The sequence below is a fragment of the Dermacentor silvarum genome, chromosome 4, assembly GCF_013339745.2.
Source record: "Dermacentor silvarum isolate Dsil-2018 chromosome 4, BIME_Dsil_1.4, whole genome shotgun sequence".
Lineage (NCBI taxonomy): Eukaryota > Metazoa > Arthropoda > Arachnida > Ixodida > Ixodidae > Dermacentor > Dermacentor silvarum.
Window position 1 is genome coordinate 59,368,609 of NC_051157.2, and position 20,586 is coordinate 59,389,194.

The window sequence follows — 20,586 nt, forward strand, 5'->3', positions numbered from 1 at the left end:
CACGACGATACATTAGAGAAATCACGAAAAAAGTTAGTGATATCAAATGAATGTAATCAATGTTAACAAACATGGGAGGTTAAAAGAGAAATAACACACAGGTGAAGGACAGCAACTCCACAAATTCCATGGCAACCAGATCAGGCAGCGACAATGGTAACAGCAACGTTGTTAATGCATTTCAAACAAAGAAGTTAGGGAAGGGAAAGCACAAAAGGTTTCCACAAAGGCAAGGAGGGTTCAGTGCATTAGACTGAATACACTTTTTAACAGCAGCATGCCAATGCATTAGGTAATTAACACTTCATGTGGTTTTGCATTAGTAGCATTTCTTATAGCCCTGGGAAGAATTTGTCTCTGCAATACACAGGTGTCAATGTTGGAATTATCGCACTCTCCATAAGAGCCATAATGTAGCAACACCATCGATGAAAGATGATACCTTTAGGATAGATTAATGAGGTCCTCTAGAACCTTCAAAACCAACTGTACGATTTTACAGTGAAGCTGTTTTTAGCTAGGCTTCCATCTATTTTTCGTATGCGTGTGCAAAAATGTGGGCCGATCCTGGTGATAGTGCAGAAAGGGTCCAAGCGCAATGGCGCATACCCTTGTGGGCTCAGGGTGATGGGCTCCTGGACATTTAACGCGCCCTTGAACTACCCTTTTCACACCTGGGACCCAAAGAGGTCTCAGGAACAAGGGTAACAATGGATACCACGATCGGATCTTAGCCCAAAAGGCCGACCCGTGTCTGCCATGTCTACGTTACAACCGCTTGCGTGCCTAATTTCCTGCCGCTCTCCCGGGGCGGTGGCACCATCACACGTGTATGTAAGACAAGGTGCCGTTCTCCATTTTGAATTTCACTTCTCTTCACTCGTAGGAATGGGGAGGCCGCGTGTAGCGCGCACGCCCAGCGACGATAGCATTTTCGTCTTTGTTCTTGCCGTCGCTCTTTGTAGGCGCGTTGCTCCTTGGGAGTCCGGACAATACGCGGCCTCCCCATTCTGCGTCACCTCTGTGCCACGTGCTAAACAGCTTTGCTGGTAATCAACCTTCACAGAGTGGAATGGCTCATTATTTTAAGATGAGGTTTAAAAAAAAAATAAAGCAATCATTTAATTTTTTTATGCAAGTGCCCACACAGAACTCCTAGCGGCACAAGTAACGTCACGCCAATTTTGATATGAACAGGAATGTTTCAATCGATTGTATCTTGGGCACCAGTGTAAAACTAATTAAAAAGAAATTTGGCAATGAAGTATGCTCCACTTTAAATGCAGCTTCCAAGTGCCCGAGCCTAAAACATGAGTACAAACGATAACAAGGCTTTTTTTTAGTAAGTACCAAACAATAAAAGAGTCAAAACATGCAGAATAAAACAGCCCCAAAAGAGAGCAGTAGCACAGTGCCCCACACACCAACAACACCCATGCTTTGTTGCACGCATGCAAGCCGACTGTAATTGCGCTTCTTCCTGCGAGACTACTGGGTTCTCCGGTTCTAGAATAACTGCTAGAAGAAACTACATCCTTTAAACTAATTTGAGATGCAGCTAATCAATGTGGAAAATGAGCAGAAAATGCACATCCCCTGTGCAGCGGAGCATTGCAGCCAAAATAAGCAAAATCATTGACACTGTTCCTGGGTGACAAACAATGCCAAAAAGTGGAAGCTGGCTTCAGATCATGGCCACCGCAAAACCTAGCGTGTGCATTGAAGAAGGAGGTCTAGGAACAAGAAATTGTATGTGTAAAAAAAAAAGAGAAATAAAAATGCCAGGCAAAGATGAAAACCTGACTGCTAGGCCTTTCTCATCGCCAACGCTGCAGCGTCTAAAGTGCCACCAACAACCGAGGCTGTGAACGATGCGAAAAGAGGCAAAGGAGCAGAGTGCCTCTACTGTGGGATGCAGAGCCCGAATGCGACAGTGTGTGTGTGATGGACAGGGCAGAGAAGGGCACAGCAGATCTGTGTGTGCCCAGCACGGTTGCAGGACAACCCCGCTGCGGTCGCAGAGTTGGCGGTTACCTCTTTCTCGACCACTTTCTCAACAAACTCGAGCGTGCGCAGGCGGGACTCCCCAGTCTGGGGATCGATGACTCGCTCAATGCGGCGGGACACCGTCTCGTCCACGACGTGCTCCCGCTCCACCGTGCATGTCTGCCCGTCGCGCAGCGTCAGCACCAGCCGAGGCAGCTCTTCGTCGCCGAGCAGCGCCTTTGCATGGCAGCAGGGCGAGCCATGACGCTCAGACACCTTCCTCCAACCCACTCGTACTCCCAGGCTCTTTTAAAGGGTCCCTCACCAAGCTTAATTGCAAATTTTGGTTACGCACTATAAGTTGTAGGGTGCAGTCTAGGGAGCGTCATATCGCAAGAATTTTGCATATTGATTTATTATTAGAGAAAATTGGAGAAATCAAAATGTTCCATTGCCATGCTGCCAAGAGGCAAGCTTCACTGCCAATGCAGACACTCTCTCGTGCCTCAACTAGAATCCGCAAGCGGCACTTTCTTGCCAGTCTTCTCGAATACCGGAGCCAAGGAATTGCATCACGTTTATGTCATGAGCCCCGTCTCCTCTTTTTTCTCTTCCTCTTTTAGCTGCGTGGCACACTCCCAGTGGCAGTATTGCACATTCTGCATTTGACAATTCACCAAGGTCATGTGCTATAATCGTTGATGCAGCAGGCAGTGCATTTTATGTATAGGCATTTGTGCGTGTGACCCTGACTCTCTGGCTTGAATGGCAGCTCTCTCAAGGAGAAGGGTGCATGGGCTTCTGTTTAAAATTTCAGCTGTTTTTCACCACACAGCCGCTTTATGGTACTTTGCAGACGTGATTGCCATTGCGTGATCTACGAGCCGCGCTTCTCTGCTTGCAATGCTCAAACCTGGTGAGGGGCCCTTTAACGCCACCAATGAAACTCAAAACTACAGGACATCTGGCCCCCGATTCAGGGAAAAGAAAATCACCGAACATATGTTGAACCTCAAGAAAGGTTCAGACGTTCCAGGAGCTTCCTGTTGCCTCCTTTGAGTACTTTGAAGGCAATAATAGCAGCATGTGTAAAGGTTGCACAGCAGCACTGTAAGTGACTTCAACAAAGGGCTCAAATGCTGGTCAATTAGAAAAAGCAATGACAGAATTCAAGCTTTTGTAATCGTAGTCATTGTCTTCAACTCTTTCCTGACTGCACCACAGGAATTATCATTGGTGATAGGTGCTCTTAAATTGAACTTTGTATATCTATCACACGGTGTTTTATTTCCTCTGCTTCATCAATGTCATTTTCAAGATCATAAGAATTGTGATGAACTTCACTTGCTGCCTCATTTTTCAAGTTATCCATTTTAATGAACTTTCACTCAGAAACTACAATAAGGCTATGGAAAAGTAAACTTTCCTCTATCTTATTTGTTCCTCTGTTCATCTTTCTGAACTTTTATATAAGAGCAATAAATATGCTTTATTTGATTTACCATTTGAAGGTAACTCATTATAAATGTCCTTACACAACTTGGCAAGAAAATTTCGCTTTTCACATGCCCCTACCAAGAAATTCAAAGCTACCTTAGTGTTGGTACTTTGTTCAATAGAGAAGCTGCTAAACTACACTTGAACTTGTCACACTCTTCCTTACAGCCAGCAAATTTTTTAAAGCAAGCAATCCTCTAAAAGAACTAAACATTCTTCCTATTGTAAGAAAAAAATTGAAGTCTTTTAGTTCCTCAATGTTTTTTTATAAGGTTGCTATAGAATACAAGACTGCACATGCAATAAATTCTCATCTGATATGTAAAACTAGGAAGAAAAGCAAGCTAAAACAACAATGCCCATGATAATCTTTTAGGGACCTAGATTATGTGAGCCGAAAAAACATGCAGAATGCTTCTTCCTTACTTGTAAAGACTAAAACACGTTTTTCACTGAGAGCAGCAATTCATTTTCACAAATCTTCTCTGAATGAAGAATTGAAGATGCAAGCTTCACCTGTAGCTTCTCATCATTAAACAAATGAAAAGTGAAAAGAGTTACTTCATTCTGAGCACAGGGTTTAAGAGGACAGCATAAGTTGTCACACAGCCCATTCACCATAGGTTCCCGCATACAAACACAGGCTACTGACCAGCAGCGTCAGGAATGCCCACACATATTGCACAAAACGTAGGACACATGCAAGGACAAACACAGGCAGCCAACACAGTTGTCATTAATACAATAGGCATGACAGCAAGCACTGGCACATATGGTAACACACAACACCACAAACAGAACAGAGCTAAAACAAACAACACATACAGGTTCATCCATTCTTAGGAGAAATGAGTCATTTGCATTCAAGCATTTGTAGAACCTTAAATCTGACAAGATAGTTGGTGGATAAATATTTCGCTAATATACACCTGCTCAAGGCATAACATTGGCCACTCATTCCTGGTAAAGTAGATGATGTTGAACTTACACCCTGCCTTGAATATCAATGGCGTGTTTCTGCTAACAGTGGACAACCCTGTATACTCAGCATGCCAAAAACATGAGCAAATGGAATGAATATACCGAGTGTAAATTGAGACAGCAGCCTTTCCGATAACAGCTCAATGTGCGAACATCTGCTGCTACACAACCATGTGATTGCATCGATACCATTATCCTCAAGCTGTACAGTTGACTTTTATTAATTCGACAGTGGTTTACTGAACATTTTTTTTGCCTTCAGATTACTTTAAATCTGTCCTATCTATACTCATGATCTTTCCCTTTTCCCCAGCACAGTGTAGCCAGATAGCATAAGTCCTTGTTAACCTCCCTGCCTTTCCCATATCTCTGTATCTCATATTTTAGCGTGCATAAAAGCTCGTTGATACAACCTTCACATGTCAAATATTGGTCAATTAGAATATAAATGAATAAATATAAAACAAAATATTAAATTGTAAGGCATAAAAGCAGAAGCACTTTAGTGGTGCTCAACACAAAAGCTATGTTCTCAACCTTGAATACAGAAACTCCAGTACTTGTCAGCAGCACAAGTGCACTACAGAGTTTCAGTTTGTATGCATACAGAAGTCAGGTTATGTAGCATGCATTAAGCAAATTAGCCAAGGTGAGTGCCTCTTGACTTTAGTGTTGAGCATGACGACTTCAAAAAACTAACTTTTACACTGTATGGAGCACAGATTAAAGGCAAGAAGCACCTGCGGTATTAACTGGTGCAAAATGCAATTTGTCAGCGCTGGTCACACTCACTGGTACTTCTCTGTGTTATATAGGCGCAAACAGTTGAGTGAATTTTGCTATTCGCACTGCATGTCAAGGTGAAAGAATCATCAAGAACAAAAGGAAAGTTTCACTGACTGTTTCCTATGATCTTACAGCCCAACTATTTTGCCAAATCAGCATTTACTGCACATTAACAGTTTCTAAATTTTGTAGTTCCGGTGGCTGCTGGTGTCAAGTTCAGGTGGTCTGTGCTGCGATCATGGCAAAAGAGCTCACAAAGCATAACTAACATGCTGACAGTCCTGTGAAAGATACAATTCTGACATCTTGTGTCTGTATTCTGTAAATAGCCCTGTTCTATAATGTCAGTTTCTTGACTGCTGGGCATAGGTGGCTGCTTCAGGTTAAGACAAGACATTCAATTATTTGCTAATAAGACTGGCTCCCCGAATTCCCCAAGTAATCTATTTGTGCTTTTGCATCACTGTTTCCTACAAATACTTAAACCTGCTTGGCTTTACAAAAACAGTTTTGTAAAACAAAATGGCATCATAAAACTATACTACCTTTCTTTCACATTTTATGTTTCAAATGCAAGTGACCTAACTCACCTTGTGCCCCAAGCTCTGCTCCCTGTCAGAGTCAAGTTCTGGATGCTCCAGGTTGTTGCTGTTTTCTGCAAGCACAACAGACAGGACTGCAAATGTACAGTAATCTGCTGACTAAAACAAAGAGGCTTGAAGTCAAAAGCAGACATAAACAGGCATCACATAAGCCAACAGCACCACTGCAATTAACTCTACGGAGAGAAGTGACACTATAAAAATCAGGCCAAGCAGTTACCATTTCCACAAGACCTACATAAAAGTGACCATATTAACATTTCATGGTTAATTTTCCTTTGCAGGTGATATATAGAAAAGCTGCACACTATTAAAAAGAAAAAAAGAATCCAGACCAGCTTGCCCAATCTTTGTTGCAAGTGGAATCATTCAACGTCATCTAAAAACTCAGTGGGACAATGATGAATGAAGCTTGTTAACAAATCAGGCACACCATGCCTTGCTATAATGATAATTATAATTACTATTGTAAAGTGTGCATGGTTTTTTTCTGAAATGCACCAGCTGAAGGTGCTCTAGGTGCTCGTTATGGTGGTGGTGGAAAACATTTAATATTTGAGCCTTATATACAACCTACGAGTGGGTCGGCTCTAGATCTCCTAGGGTGGCCGTGAGCTTGTGACCCTCGGCGACTCTCAAAGCCCAGCCCACCAGCTGCTTTTGAGCAGCCGGGTTGGAGCTGGACACCGCGATCTCCCATCTCTCTAGGTCTGTTAATTGCCAATCGGAGCTCAGAGCAAATGTATAGAATATGATGAAAGTCTGCTCGTTATTGTGGGCGCTGTGCTTGTATTTTGAATGTGCTGAAAAAAGTAGGGGGGGGGGGGAAATGAACAAGACTGCATTAGACATTTGTGTCATGGAATGCCAGAAACATGAAAAGGAGCATGGAGTGGCGGAGAGTGGTAAGGCCACAAACTTCTGACACCATAATCATTCTCACCATCATCACCTCTCCTCGTCTGCTCCCTTGGTGTCTGCTGCTCAGCAGCTTCATCGATGTTGATGTTGACAGCCTTAAAAATGGGCGACACAGGCCGGGCCTCTACGCCCTCTGTCATTCGAGCCAGCATGGCCTGAGCCTGGACTGCATCTTCTTCCAGAGACTTCATTCTGGAAGAACCAAAGACATTTCTTTTGACCTCCTCACTCTCCTGAAACCGACCAATCGACCGAAGCAGTGCATCCGCCAGCCTCACTGCTGTGACTACTACGCCTAGACAGCGCTGCTTTGTCGGTAGTTGGCAACTAAAGTTATACTTTTATTCCTTGTAAACACAGAGGTAACTTTGTTCATGGCCGCCATGTTTGCTTCATTGCATTCATGGTTCATGCCCGAAACACCATGCAGCATCAAAACTTTTGGTCATTGCTTGGACATTGGTGCTAGGGGTAGGTGGCAGTGCCACAGGGAAGTCCGAGTAATTGCGTACGTCTGAAAAATCAAGTGTCTGAAAAATTGGTTGGCGGCTGTATTTAACATTATTGCTACCAGCATAAATATTTTGAGGGATGTGCAAACAAAAATTTGCTTCGCTATAGCTGATACCATGTCAGATTCTGCATTTTTTTATTGCAGAATAACACTCCATTGATTTAAAGCATAACCAACCAAATTTTAGATTTACTTCTATAAAGGCTCATGAGTGCAGACATGACAATTGGTAAATTGAAGTATGATAAATACAAACCATGAATAATAATATTAGGTCATAAACAATGTACAATAAACAGAACATGTGGTTCAGAACCAAAAAAGAAATTAGAAATAATAATGCGGTTTTACCTGCCAAAACCACGACCTGATTATGAGGCACACCGTAGTGGGGACTTCGGAATAATTTGGACCACCTGGGGTTCTTTAACGTGCACCTAAATCAGAGTATGTATATGGGTGTTTTCTTAGATTTAGGTTCAGAACCTATAAAATGCAATGGGTTAACAATAACATAAATTCATTAAGCAACAGAAAGTATGCTTCAACACTAATATGTACATAAGCACAAGGGAAAACTCAACATAATAAAAGGACATTGACTAACATATATCATTGCTGAAGACAATAGTACCACACACGCACACTAATGAGTACAACAGAGAAAATACAAATTGGGGATGCTATTACAGTTGAACCTTCATATTATGAACTTTAATGCAACGAAATCCTTGATGTAATGAATCATAGTAATTTTGATAACTTGATGTCCATGTAATGCCATGTATTGCGACCAAATTTTTCTGCTAGTCTAACCAACTATCAAGGAGCAGCATAACTTGAGATTCCTTTAGACCATTTTTGCCTCAACTTGAGAACGCTGGAAATATTGTACTGTCAACACAGCAGATGAGAGAATGGCACTACTTGGTGCAGCATCTCAACAACAGCACTGGGCACACATAACACACAAGGATTGAAGGAAATGGTGCCTCATTTTGCTATTTTGCATGCGTGTATGCTTTTTTTCTTTGTCTTCAAATTTTCATCCCATTGCCTAAAGCTGTTGTCTACAGGAAATGTTCTGGATGTGCACCTGGCCTGTCGCCATGCTGCCCTCTTCTCGGCCTCTAGCGCCCTCTGCTCAGTGTCCGTGAGGCCCAGAGGATGGGCCTCCTTGTCCTCTTCCTCGTCGGGCTGCTGCAGTTGGCGCTCCTGTAGGCGCCGCTCAGCCTTCAGGGTGCGCACTGCTGGGATGGGCACCTGCCGCACGGGCTCCGTCTCCACTGACATGGGGCTGTCCACTTCACTGAGACAATGTTATAAAGATTTAGCATCCAGTTCACCTTAAAATATCAACAGGCAGACAATCTGCAGTAGACCTTCACAGTTATTCAAGTTGGCTACCTTGCAGAGGTATGCTGCCACCAATAACCCTTCTCAAATTGAAATTAAATTAAATTATGGGGCTTTACGTGCCAAAACCACAATGCGATTATGAGGCATGCAGTAGTGGGGGACTCTGGAATAATTTTGACCCCCCGGGGTTCTTTAACGTGCACCTAAATCTAAGTACACAAACATTCTTGCATTTCACCTCTATCTAAATGTGGCCAGCCAGGATGAAATCCACAACATTGAGTTTAGCAGTGCAACACCAGTGAGCTACCACAGTGGGTCAAGAACCGTTCTCTTGCGGATACATCTCCGCTTCAAGTGCAGATCAGTCAGGAGAAACTGTCAATATGCTTGCTGCTTCATTTGTTTTCTTTACTAAACCAGAAATTGGGCGCTGTTCTAGGTCTGCACCCGGCAATAAACAGCAGTTGTTCTTCAGGTGGATACAGCGACTATACTGTTAATAATTTTTGAGTAAACAGGAACTTAGCGAAAAAGATGCATACACAGTGGACAAAGTAGACAGGTTAAGCACTGGACTTATAGCTATGTTTATTCTTGAAGAAACATCAAAAAAAAAAAAAAAGAAAAAAGGGGGCAGTGCATGTGCAACACCATAAAATGGGATGGAAAATAACAAAAACAGTATCAGACTGAACCATTTTCAAGGAGAACATTCTTTTGCTGTTTCGTCTTCCGTGACCTTTTTATCTTTCGTCCCAATATTTCATGGCCCAATTTCTCTTTTGTATCACATCTTTCGTGGCCCAATTTTCGAATATGATGTGCTTCTACAATTTTGTGCTCGTCCTGTGTTTTCCCTTGTCTAATAACGGTAGCATCACTGAATGTGGGAGCATAACTGCACTCTTTACATGCACCGCCAAACTTCCACCTGTGCACGTCACGATCTTCTTCCCTTGTACCCAAGACTTTTCTTACTGGTTTCCTGTTTATTCAAAAGTATGTACCAACACACCTAAGGAACCCCCTTCATCCCTAACATGTGGTGGCAGCCAGCGATAGTTCACAGCTCAAAGTGCTGAAACTGGGAAGCAGCTCATATAGGCCAGATGCCACATAGGCCCTTCTGCTTTTGATTATGTATGGTGTTTAATGGCGCAAGGGCCAAGTATGGCCAAAGAGTGCCAACCCTTCTGCATTTAATTATATACCTGCAAAAGTATTGGGTAGATGCAGAAAGAACTTTGCAAGGCAGTAATATTAGAGAACTGCATAAAAGCTTTAGTAAATGAGTATATACACCAAAACAACAACAGCACTTTCTTTAGAACACTGCACATGGAAACACTCACGATGACTATTCAAACAAAATTTGACGAGAAAATCAATTTATTAACAGAACATTTCACGATTTAATTCCAGCTTACGAGACTGTCAAACCTAGTGAAGTCAACAGCAGCACAATGTCACAAGATGCGTAGAAATCCTCTGAGGCACATGAAACAAACACATTTCCCAGACCACAATCTACACCTGGTGGATGACTCACGTGGGTCGATTTGGTTAAGAATGAACATATTTTCCAACAGCAGCTTGCCCTCATTGAAAGTCTGCACATAAGCATATGTTCAAAAATATGTCCTGCTTCATTTGCTTACATGAAATCCGTGTCAGGCATAAGATTCACTGAAATCATTTGATCTATGCTGTGTAGTATTTAAGCTATACAGCGGCTAAAGCAGACTGCCAAAGAGTGCTGCAATGAATGTCTCAAAGTAAGCAATGAGTCATTGATTTGATTGAGTTTCCATGGCACGGCTTGGACACCTAGCTTTGGGTCTAAAAAGTGTTTAATCATTGTATACACAGCAAAGCTGCATAATGCTTTTTAAGTCCCACGTGTAACAGTGTGTTTCTTATGTATTTCATTTTCAACTTCAACTGGCTAGACAGCAGTTTCCCTCACGTTTCAGCCAGGTGTGCAGCAGCGGGAGGCATGTCAACATCATCATCAACTTCGTCCTCATCGCCCTCCTCCTCTTCACAACTTTCCTCCTGGCGAGACCACCTGCCATCATGCTTGCCTGCAAAGTTGAGTGGAGAGAGAAATAAGAAAAATAAAGAAAGATTAGTGCAACAGCATTGGTAGAGTGAAACATGAATCGGCACATCATGTTCCTGCACTACTAGTACGTAGGTACTATGTAATGAAATCTAGGGGTGTTTGAAAAGTGGAATTTCCAAATCAAGTATGAACATACGCGGGGGGAAGAAAGAAACAGAGGACTTACTCTCCTGCTCCTCACGCAGTTTCTGCAGTTCACTTTCGGACAAGAAGCTGAAGCGTTTTGCCTCTGATGCCTGGGTGCTGTGAAGTGAGCCCTGTTGCTGCTGCTGCATGCTTTCAAAATGGTGCTTCTTCTCAATGAAGGTCAGTGACTCGGGCTCAGTCACCAAGCCCTGGAGCTGTGCCACGAGGCAGAAAGGAAAGGCCAAAGCAGGCAAAACACATGCACACGTCAGCAAGAAGTCTGCCACAACATTGCACGAGGCTAGGATTGGAAGGCGGGCCTATTGGTACATTATTCAGCACTACTACAGCACAGTGCAAACAAAACTAGGGCACAAGAAAAGCCCACACGTATGGCACCATCCAAAAAGACAAATACAGTATACTTCTGTTAATTCGACTCTGGTTAATTCAATCCCAACCAAAGGTCCTGGCCAACGCCTACCCATTTCTATGGGCTCAAACTTTCCTCATTTCAATACTCAAATTGGTCTTCACTTGATAATTCGAACGTCACCAGTCAGCATGCACGTGCCTAACCCCTATAGTGACCCCAATAACGACCTCTTTAGTGGCAGCGTCTGTCTCGGCTGAGTTTGGGGACAGTGGATGCGCTGAACACACGTTAAAATCTACCGTCGAAAACGCCTATTTACAATCTGCTCTAGGAATATTTTCAAGCAATAACCGTAGCTCACAATGTCTGATTGCAGTATTTACCGATCCTAACATGCACCTTTTTTCTGGTTCTTTTTTGATAACATTGAGCTGAAAATTGCTACGATACATGGATGTATCGCACCAAAGCTGACTTCAGAAACTGGCTACTGCTGTGCAACACCATATTAGACTCCTGCCCATTTTTTCTTGCTAAAAAATTGGGTGAGTGTTTGATTTGTACTTCGTTTAGGAACTATAATGTCATTTCTTACAAGGTTTTCTACTTTGGACACATAGAAAGTGGGCACACGCTTGATTTGGGTATTTGCATTTTGTTTAATTGGACCAGCCGGATAATTCAATCAATTTCTTCGATCCCGTCAGGGTCAAATTAACGAAGTCGACTCTACACACATGTTACACTAAAGACAAACACTAAATCAGTTTAGACTAGTCAAGTATACAAATTTATTTAATTAATTTTGCGGTAATAGGTTGACAATTAGAAGAAAAAAATGAATGTCATAGTTCCATTTTCTGAATATTGTGCCAAAAGCATAGCGCCGGTACGCCAGTGTAACTTCACAAATTTTGGAATTATTTATTCATTAAAATATTTTTTAAATATTAAAAGTTCTTGAAGCTTGCTAAGTTTAGCGTTTGGCACTGTTAGAGTACAATTTAGTCCATCTTCACCGATAAAAATTTACCTATGTCTGAGGAGACAGAATGGGTGCCAAGAGAAGGGAAGCACACTCGAGGACGGCAGAAAACTAGGTGGGGTGTTAAAATTAGGAGGTTTGCAGGTAGAAGTTGGAATCAGCTAGCGCAAGACAGGGGTAACTGGAGATCGCAGGGATAGGCCTTCGTCCTGCAGTGGACATAAACACAGGCTGATGATGACGATGAGGAGACATTGTCAAAATCAGTGATGTCACAGAGAGTTAATGCATTAACTTCAAGATGTTGTCGGCACCTATCTTTTATTTTTCTCGATTATCAAGACTCTTCTAATGGTAAGAGTGGCTTTTTTGGTATTGTGGAAATTTACTAATACAGCTAAAATTATTATTTTTCTTTGGTCTCTCTTTGGTGGTGTTGTATACGTGCGTTTGCTTTGTGTCTTGGCTCTGTTTGCAAAAGTGGAACGAACTACTTTCAATATCAGGCACTGGGAACTATGTTTCGGAGTGCAGAGGCACAGAAGGCAGGGGCTGTGTGGTTTTGTGGGTGCATGTTGTACTGAATTCTTCAGATGGCACCAAGTATGGTTCTGTTTGCACTACATCGTAGTAATGCAGTATTGTATAAGAACCCCACTACATGAAATAATATTGTGCCAAAGTGCCCAAAAATTGTTTCTTATAAATCATCTGACAAGTGGCACACACATGTATACAAATGAAGGTTTCATCTTGTACGATTCCTAGCATTTCATTATTTTTTTTCAGAAAAGGTAGACATTTGCGCTATGAGCTACATGGCTCCAATGCTGGTAAAACAGCTTTTTCCCTCAAACCAAGAGTAGACCAGAAAAATGTGTTCTGGTAAGATGACGACACTAAACCTAAAAGCTGATGTACAAAATGGAAGCTGCACAGCAAGGAGAGACTGTACTTAAAGTAGTTTTGACACAGGAAACCATGACTAAAGGGAAAGGATTAAATCCCTTAACCCTAACTTCAGCCGGCAGTATAGAAGAATCAGTGATGAAACTAGATGCTCCGGTTCCACTATTTACTGTGCTTTCTGTAGACTTTTTGATCAGGGTGCTAGAGCGCATACTGTCTGGACTGTTGTGTGTGGGTACAAAGTGCATGTGCTGTTGCTGCTGTGTGTGGTGCTCAAATTTTTAGTAGGTGCTCCTATTGGCTTAAAAAAGTTCAGATGACATTGCGGCGATGTCGAGCATGCTCTCACTGGAATGATCTTTAGCTTGAACTGAGCCATTTTCCTCTGGAGCTTTATTTTTTTAAATATTCATTTCATTTTCCATTCCTTTAAGCCTATTGCCTTTAAGCCTTCTATTGGCTCACACACCACTGTGTCACAGTTATTGCTGGGATTGGACACTCTATGTGACATGTGATAAGAAAAAATGAATGAAAAATGAAATGGAACATAAATCATAATGCCCTATGGGTGCTGTAGGTTTTCAATATAAATAAATAAATAAATAAATAAATAAATAAATAAATAAATAATGGGCCCTTATATCTTTTTTTGGGGTGTATACAAGCAAGAAGTGCTTTTCATGGTGTCAACATCAAGAAAAACACCTATAACTACAAGAATTTAGCTAAGGTTCTTTGAATAAAGAGAATTTGCCACAAGGTATGGACATGCACTGCTAAATAATGTGAATCTTAAGTTTAAGCCCGACTTGTTTTTCACTGACAGAAAACATCGATGTAAGAACATACTGAAATAATATAGTCCCACTGCAAACTGTGCTAACAAAACTGCCTACATCAACTACAAAGGTAAAATTTAGTTTGACATAAGTGATAGCTGTCAAATTGAATTTCTGACTTTCTCCAACATGAATGTTAATGCATTTGAGGGCAATGGGCGAAGTGCCACTTTGAGGCACCATAAAGGCACCCGAAAGGAACATCTGCATTGTACCCAAGAGATAAAGAATAGAAAACAGACACATTCAGTGAAAAATGAGAAAAAAAAATAGTGGTGAAGAAGGAAAATAGGGGTCAGTCCCACTGAAGAACACGAAAGAAAGGCTGAAGAAGTGGGCCCGCCTACCTTTCTGGGCTTGGGAGGGGGAACAGGCTTAGGACCCAGGCTAAGTTTGGAAGGTTTGCTGGGCCGAGAGGGCTCCGGCAGGAGAGAAGAGGCACTAGGAGGGAGTGTCCCACCATTCTCCACAGGGCTGCCGCCACCACCACCACCACCATTGCGATCGTCCCGAGGTGGGGAAGATGGGAGGAAGACGTCGTCACCAGAGTGAGCAGGAGGGGGGTGGTGCTGGAGGGTCGAGGGGGCAGAGGAGGTTGTTGCAGGAGGGGGGGGAGGAGGAGGAGGCGATACCTGCGGCCGGTCACTCCTGACGAGCTGTCCTCGTAATCGCCACCGCCGCACGAGGGAAAAGAAAAGGAGGGGATGGGCATGGGGTAACCAAGGAGGTAGGCGAAGGGAAGGGTGAGGTTGTAAAAAAGGATTAGGAAAAGAACAAAAAAATGAAAATAAAGGATGCTTTTGTGTGTGCAGTCCAATGTCAATGGGTTCCCAATCCCAAAACAAGAAAAGAGAGAGAGAGAGAGAAAGAAAAAGACAACAATGTGCAAGAAAAGTAAGAACATACGAAATTAGACTATACAATGCAAGAAAGCCAGCAAGCCAAGCAGTTGCTCAGCAGGGCAAGGGAGAAATGATGTGCATGCAGTACAAGCACCACACTCCATAAAGGGTAAACAGCATGGCCAACAAAGAGCATGCTCCAAAGTGCAATCAGGAGGTTTTTAGTTGTGATGCTTAAAGTGTCCAGAATTTATTTGCATTTTCATGCCTATATCTGCTGGTTTATTTGGTATAAACGCTTACTTATCGCTTGTTAGAATGAAGTACAATAGCATCTGTTAGTTATGCACAGAAACACACACAAAAAAAAAAACTCCGACTGTAGCATTTAACCTGTGTTAACATTGACGAAAGTGAGAATAGAATGTCTTTGAATTCTTATATACATGTGAAATTACCAAAAAAAGCTCTTAGAGAAAGTGAAACTCGTTCAGTTTACAGGCCGCTGCAGATTATGCATTATTCCCAATCAGCAGTGATCTCGGTAAACCTCGCATAAGCTCTCTCACAGCAGTCTCATTTCTCAAGTAGCTATGACTTTGGGTCTCAAATGCATCAAATCTTATCAGCTCTGGCACAGCATTACAGTGGCGCCACTCATTATTTATCTCAAGCACCAAATGCAGCCTGTTGCAAAAGTACTAGCCTCCGAACGTTGAAGAAAGCCCTCCATCAATAAGTTAAGAAGATATAAAACTAAACCATGGCAATGAAGTGTTAAGACAAATATTGATGCAGACTCCAAATTGAGCCAAACTGGCCTCACATGAAAAAAGTGTTGCAAGTACATTTATTTGCCACAGAACCCTGACACCTCCAGGTGCAGTGTTTCACAACAAATGAAGTTCGGTGTTCAACTAAAATGTTACCTTTAATCATGTCATAACTTAAGGGTGGCAGACAACAAAATAAGAGTATGTAAACTTGCTGCTCACAGCAAACAATCAACAGGGCTACCACACTACCTCACAAGAAACCAATGGAACATGCAAGAAATTCCTTGTCAAGAGTTCTTGGAAAGAGTTAGGCACAATACAGAACTCTCAGAGTGTACGAGAACAACAATGCGGACCTATAAATAAGGAGGAGAAGGGGATAGCAGGAGGGAAAACAGCACCACAACAGTGGCAGATGCAACAACAACAACAAAAAAAGAAAATCTTCTCTGCAGGGCACGAGGGCTGGCCGCAAGGACACAGCAGAGCGCGCACGAGTGAGCAAAATTACAGCCCTGTCATCATTCCTTTCATAAAGTGTTTCACGCAGAGATAAAGAAACGAGCAAGTCCTCTTAACCATCAAGATGCACACCTCTCGCTTCCAAATGATTTCCGCACCAAGACTGTCTCCGAAAAGCCGAGGAGCTCCACTGTCCTTCCAAGATTAAAAAAACACAAAAAAACAGAGCAGCCAAGCAAGAAAGCTGCATCATCCAGAGTTAAAGCATAAGGTTACATACAAGGTGCTGGAAATCTGCAGATCAAAAATGTAAGCCTTCTCTGTAAAGCTTACTAAGACCGTTCCAGAATAGGCAGTTCTTTGAAGAAGCAGCACAATTGCTCAGGTACGCCATTTAAAATGTAATGTCGAGAAACTACGCAGAAATATATTTGGGTCAGGAATTCAGAGACATACAAGTAAAGAATGAAACAACAAGATATTCCATATATATATATATGTATATAATATATACCATTTACAGCTCAGAAACATTATGAACCATGTATCGCAGTTCACCAAGGAATACTGTACTCGGTATTATAGCTTGGCAGACATGCTTAGATACTAGTTATTTGAAATGTACACCTCTGTTTATGTACTGCTTTGAGTACTGAAACTTTTTCGTTGCTGTTTTCACCTGCCCGCTACACATAAAGCTGTCCTCAGTACAGATATAAGGGACTGCCATTGCATATCTATTCAGCGCCATTTCAGCTTAAAGCAGTGACCAAAGGAGCAACTGTGCATTAAGAGGACACCTTCAGCTTACCATCGACTGCAATTTCTCTACTCAAATACACGTGAACTGCAGAAGTGCTCCTCTCAGGAAACTGCTGAATCAATATGAGTGAAATCCACTGCATTTAATGGAGAAGGCTAATTTCTACTGATTAGTACAGAATATTCATTTAGTAGCAGAAACTTTTTACAAATGTTAGAAAAAAAATGGAAATAAAAAAGGTGTTGGGGCAACAAGTTTACAACTCAGTATCAAAAGCAGATACTGTAATTCTTCTAACTGTACTTATTAGTGTTCAATGGGGACAAATATGATTAGTTCACATCTTATGCGAGACCTTTTACATTGCTTACATGCAAATGTCCCATTCACATCTATAATATACAAATTTTGTCCACTTTAGGCACCATGTCCTAATAAAGGCAGTTTACAATAAAATTGCAAAACCTGCTTGCGTTTCAGAGTAGCAGCATCGTAAACACTTGATGCTGCATATTTGAACCTTGTCGAGTTATGACAATTCCATGAACCAAACCAAAAATATGCTCCCAACAGAGTGTAGAATTTAACTGTTTTTCTTAAGGGCAATAAACTTCACTCAATAAGATTCAGTGGTGGTCAGGTGACAGCATTTCTGCATTTCACACGCATCTGAAAAACAGAGTGCTCAGATGTAAACCTTAAGCAGATGTACCAGCGAACAGACGGAGAGAATGCAAAGAGGGGGCTGAGGGAAGTGATATGTACAGTCACGCTTCCAAAAAAAAGCTACACCCTCATTAGGCAAAGCTTTCACTTTGCAAAGGCACTGAGGTTGTTGCTGTGGCACCGGACGCAACTGAACTGGACAGAGACTTGGAACCACAAAGGTGCGCGCACACGAGCGAGAAGGTTTTTTTTCTTCCATGTGAAATGGAGGAGGTGGTAGCAGACGGTCAAACACTTGGCAAGCTGATGTGCATTTCGGGTGTACACCTAAGTATGTCTATTTCATTTCTTTATCTCGTCATAGCAGTCCATTCGATAAGAGTCCAGCGTTGCGCAAAGCCACATCAAACTCTGACACAAGGAAACAAAAAACACAAGCAGTTCACGGTGCCAGCGAAGCAACTAAAGAGTGCAATCACTGCGTGAAACAAAATTCAGTCGCAGGTCAATAAAACAAGCAGAAAGTGGAGCAAATGTTGTGATGATAATGGTATCAGGACAGGGGGTGGGTGGGAGGGAAGATAAGAAGGTGGAATAAAAGAGAAAAAGAGCATGTAGAAGAAGACAGATTTGCTCAATGTGTGTCCTCATTGAAGATCAAAGTTGGAAAAATAAAGCTTAGTAAGCAGCACCACACTGTTACTTTAGAGAGAACAGTACATTTCCTTTAAGCTTTCCATGAACTAAAAAAACTGACCAAGAAGAAACTAGAACATTCCAGAAGCTAAGAAAAAGAAAGTACTTTGGATGCACAAGCAATAACAAATAACAGATACTATCATCAGTGGGATGATGACGCTATCATTACGGCCATAACGTATACAGTCAATGTTACATGTAATCGCATATTCCTTTCTTTTTCATTCCTCATACGTGACACACTATTCATTTTTTGCACGAGCGCAGGCAATGCAAAAACTCTCTCTACCTTCCACAGCATTGCCTGCTAAGGTATGAAAAGGAGTATAGTATGTACCCTGGGTAACCTTAACAAAATCAAATCAACATCTCAAGAAAATCAGACAGCAACAGGGCTGAAAGTACCTTTTAACCAAAACTCTTGGTAATTCAAAAAGGAAGTGTTAGTAGAGAACAGAAAAGCTCTAAAAAGGTTTTTTTCTTCTCAACTTTCGTTTAGAGAAAATAATGCCAGCAACACAATGAGGGATTGAAGCAACCTATTGGGCAGCTATGCACCTTACTGTACAGACTCAAGGCAAAGCAGGTTGAAGCGGAACAAGGCGCAAAATTACTTAATGTTATCAGATTTGGGGCATAGATAACACCATTACGATAGTAAGGGCACAATAAGAACATCACATGGTAGCAATTCTTCCACGATCAGTGCATAACGAGGCTTCTGAACTCATTTAACAATTAATGACTGCACACATTAAAGCCCACTTTTGGCGGGCAAACAGATATTAAACCGTCCATATTACCTGAGCACAAACTCGAGAGTGAGAGCAGCCATTTGTCATCATAATAGATGATTATTTCACTGGAGACTCAAGGTATCCCATCACCCTATTACAAGGTACAGTTTCTTACACATGGCTAGCAAAGTAGGATACACATCCATCAAATACTGGAAAGATCAAAATATGTGCCTGGATTAGTAAGAATGCCTGAAATTTCTGGCATACCAAGCGCTGCTTTCATTAGCTAATTACTTTCCCCAAGTCCAAAACTACTTATAGAAAATTCACCAGTCATTTCTATGCTAGATGTTTCTGGACTTCCCATAATCAAATCTTCAGCATCCATCTAACATTTGGAAACACAACCTCTGTGATTTCATTGAACTAACGTGATCGTTTATCTGTTCACTTTTATGCGACGAACAATTTTTTATACCCTGAAACTGCAAGAAGTTTGTTTCATCTGGATTTGAACCAATGGAAAAGTCCCTCTTTAAGTTGTCCATGGGAGCTCCTTGTCTGTATAACATGCTGTAGTAAAATATGATACGACTGACTTGATTTAAATTTGTGGATCATTTAACCTATGCATATAGAAACATACGAAAAAGCCAATAAGACTTTTTTTTTTCTTTTTTTTATAACAAAGGCTGAAACATGAGGCACAGAAAGCGAAACTAAATATATATACCGGGTGTTCAAAGTTAAGCTTTACGGAATTTTTACAAATCGCCTGTGGCAGGTAGCATAATGCTTGTGGTTTAGCTGGGTTATTCGAAGAGGCGGACATTAGTAGCACAAGAAGTCAAAACACATATTCAACTAATTAAAAAAAATTCACTAATGAACTTCCTGGTTAATTATTTTACGATACATATTGCAATATACGAATTGTAGCCGGTGAGCTTGTCAGGCGTATCCACTTGGAATGAATTTCCAGAATGACAGCAGTTTGGAGATATGCGCCATCAAACTCGCCGTAAAAATGAACTGTTGTTCCACTTACTTTTTTACCAAAATGCTCTTTATACATTGAAGCACAAAAGTAACTGGAACTGCCCATGTATTTCAGTCCCACACTTTGGCAAATAATATCTCGAAACTGGTGTCATCCTGGAAATTCATTTCAAGTGGATGTGTCTTGCATACTCACCGGCTACAATTCGTAAATTGCAATATGTGACATCACATAATTAACTAAGAAGTTCAATAGTCAATTTTTGTTGATTAGTTGAATATGTGTTTCGATTTCTCGTGCTACTAATGTCTGCCTCTTCAAATAACCCAGCTCAATGATAATTATGCTACCTGCCATAGGCGATTTTTAAAATCCCATAAAGCTTAATTTTGAACACCTGGTATATCACACACACAAGGCGTGATTAAGTTCTACGGAATTAAAAAAAATTGTCTGTGGCAGATAGCATAATTCTTGTCCTAAAGCTGAATTATTCGAAGAGGCGGATATTACTAGCACGAGAAATCGAAACACGCAGTTAAATAATTAACAGAAATTCACTAATCATATTCTTAATCATATTCTTAATTAATTACTTAATGGCACATATTACGCTTTATGAATTG

At 41.5% G+C, this 20,586-nt stretch overlaps 1 protein-coding gene across 1 annotated transcript in view; it reads right to left on the reverse strand.

The window, feature by feature from the left end:
- LOC119450093 (protein scribble homolog) overlaps positions 1-20,586 on the reverse strand; it is a 152,821-nt gene that overhangs the window by 9,622 nt on the left and 122,613 nt on the right. Inside the window, 7 exon segments of the mRNA XM_037713454.2 lie at positions 2,035-2,223; positions 5,841-5,905; positions 6,796-6,965; positions 8,384-8,596; positions 10,616-10,733; positions 10,941-11,115; positions 14,360-14,668. Of these exon segments, the coding sequence (XP_037569382.1) occupies positions 2,035-2,223; positions 5,841-5,905; positions 6,796-6,965; positions 8,384-8,596; positions 10,616-10,733; positions 10,941-11,115; positions 14,360-14,668 (1,239 nt within the window).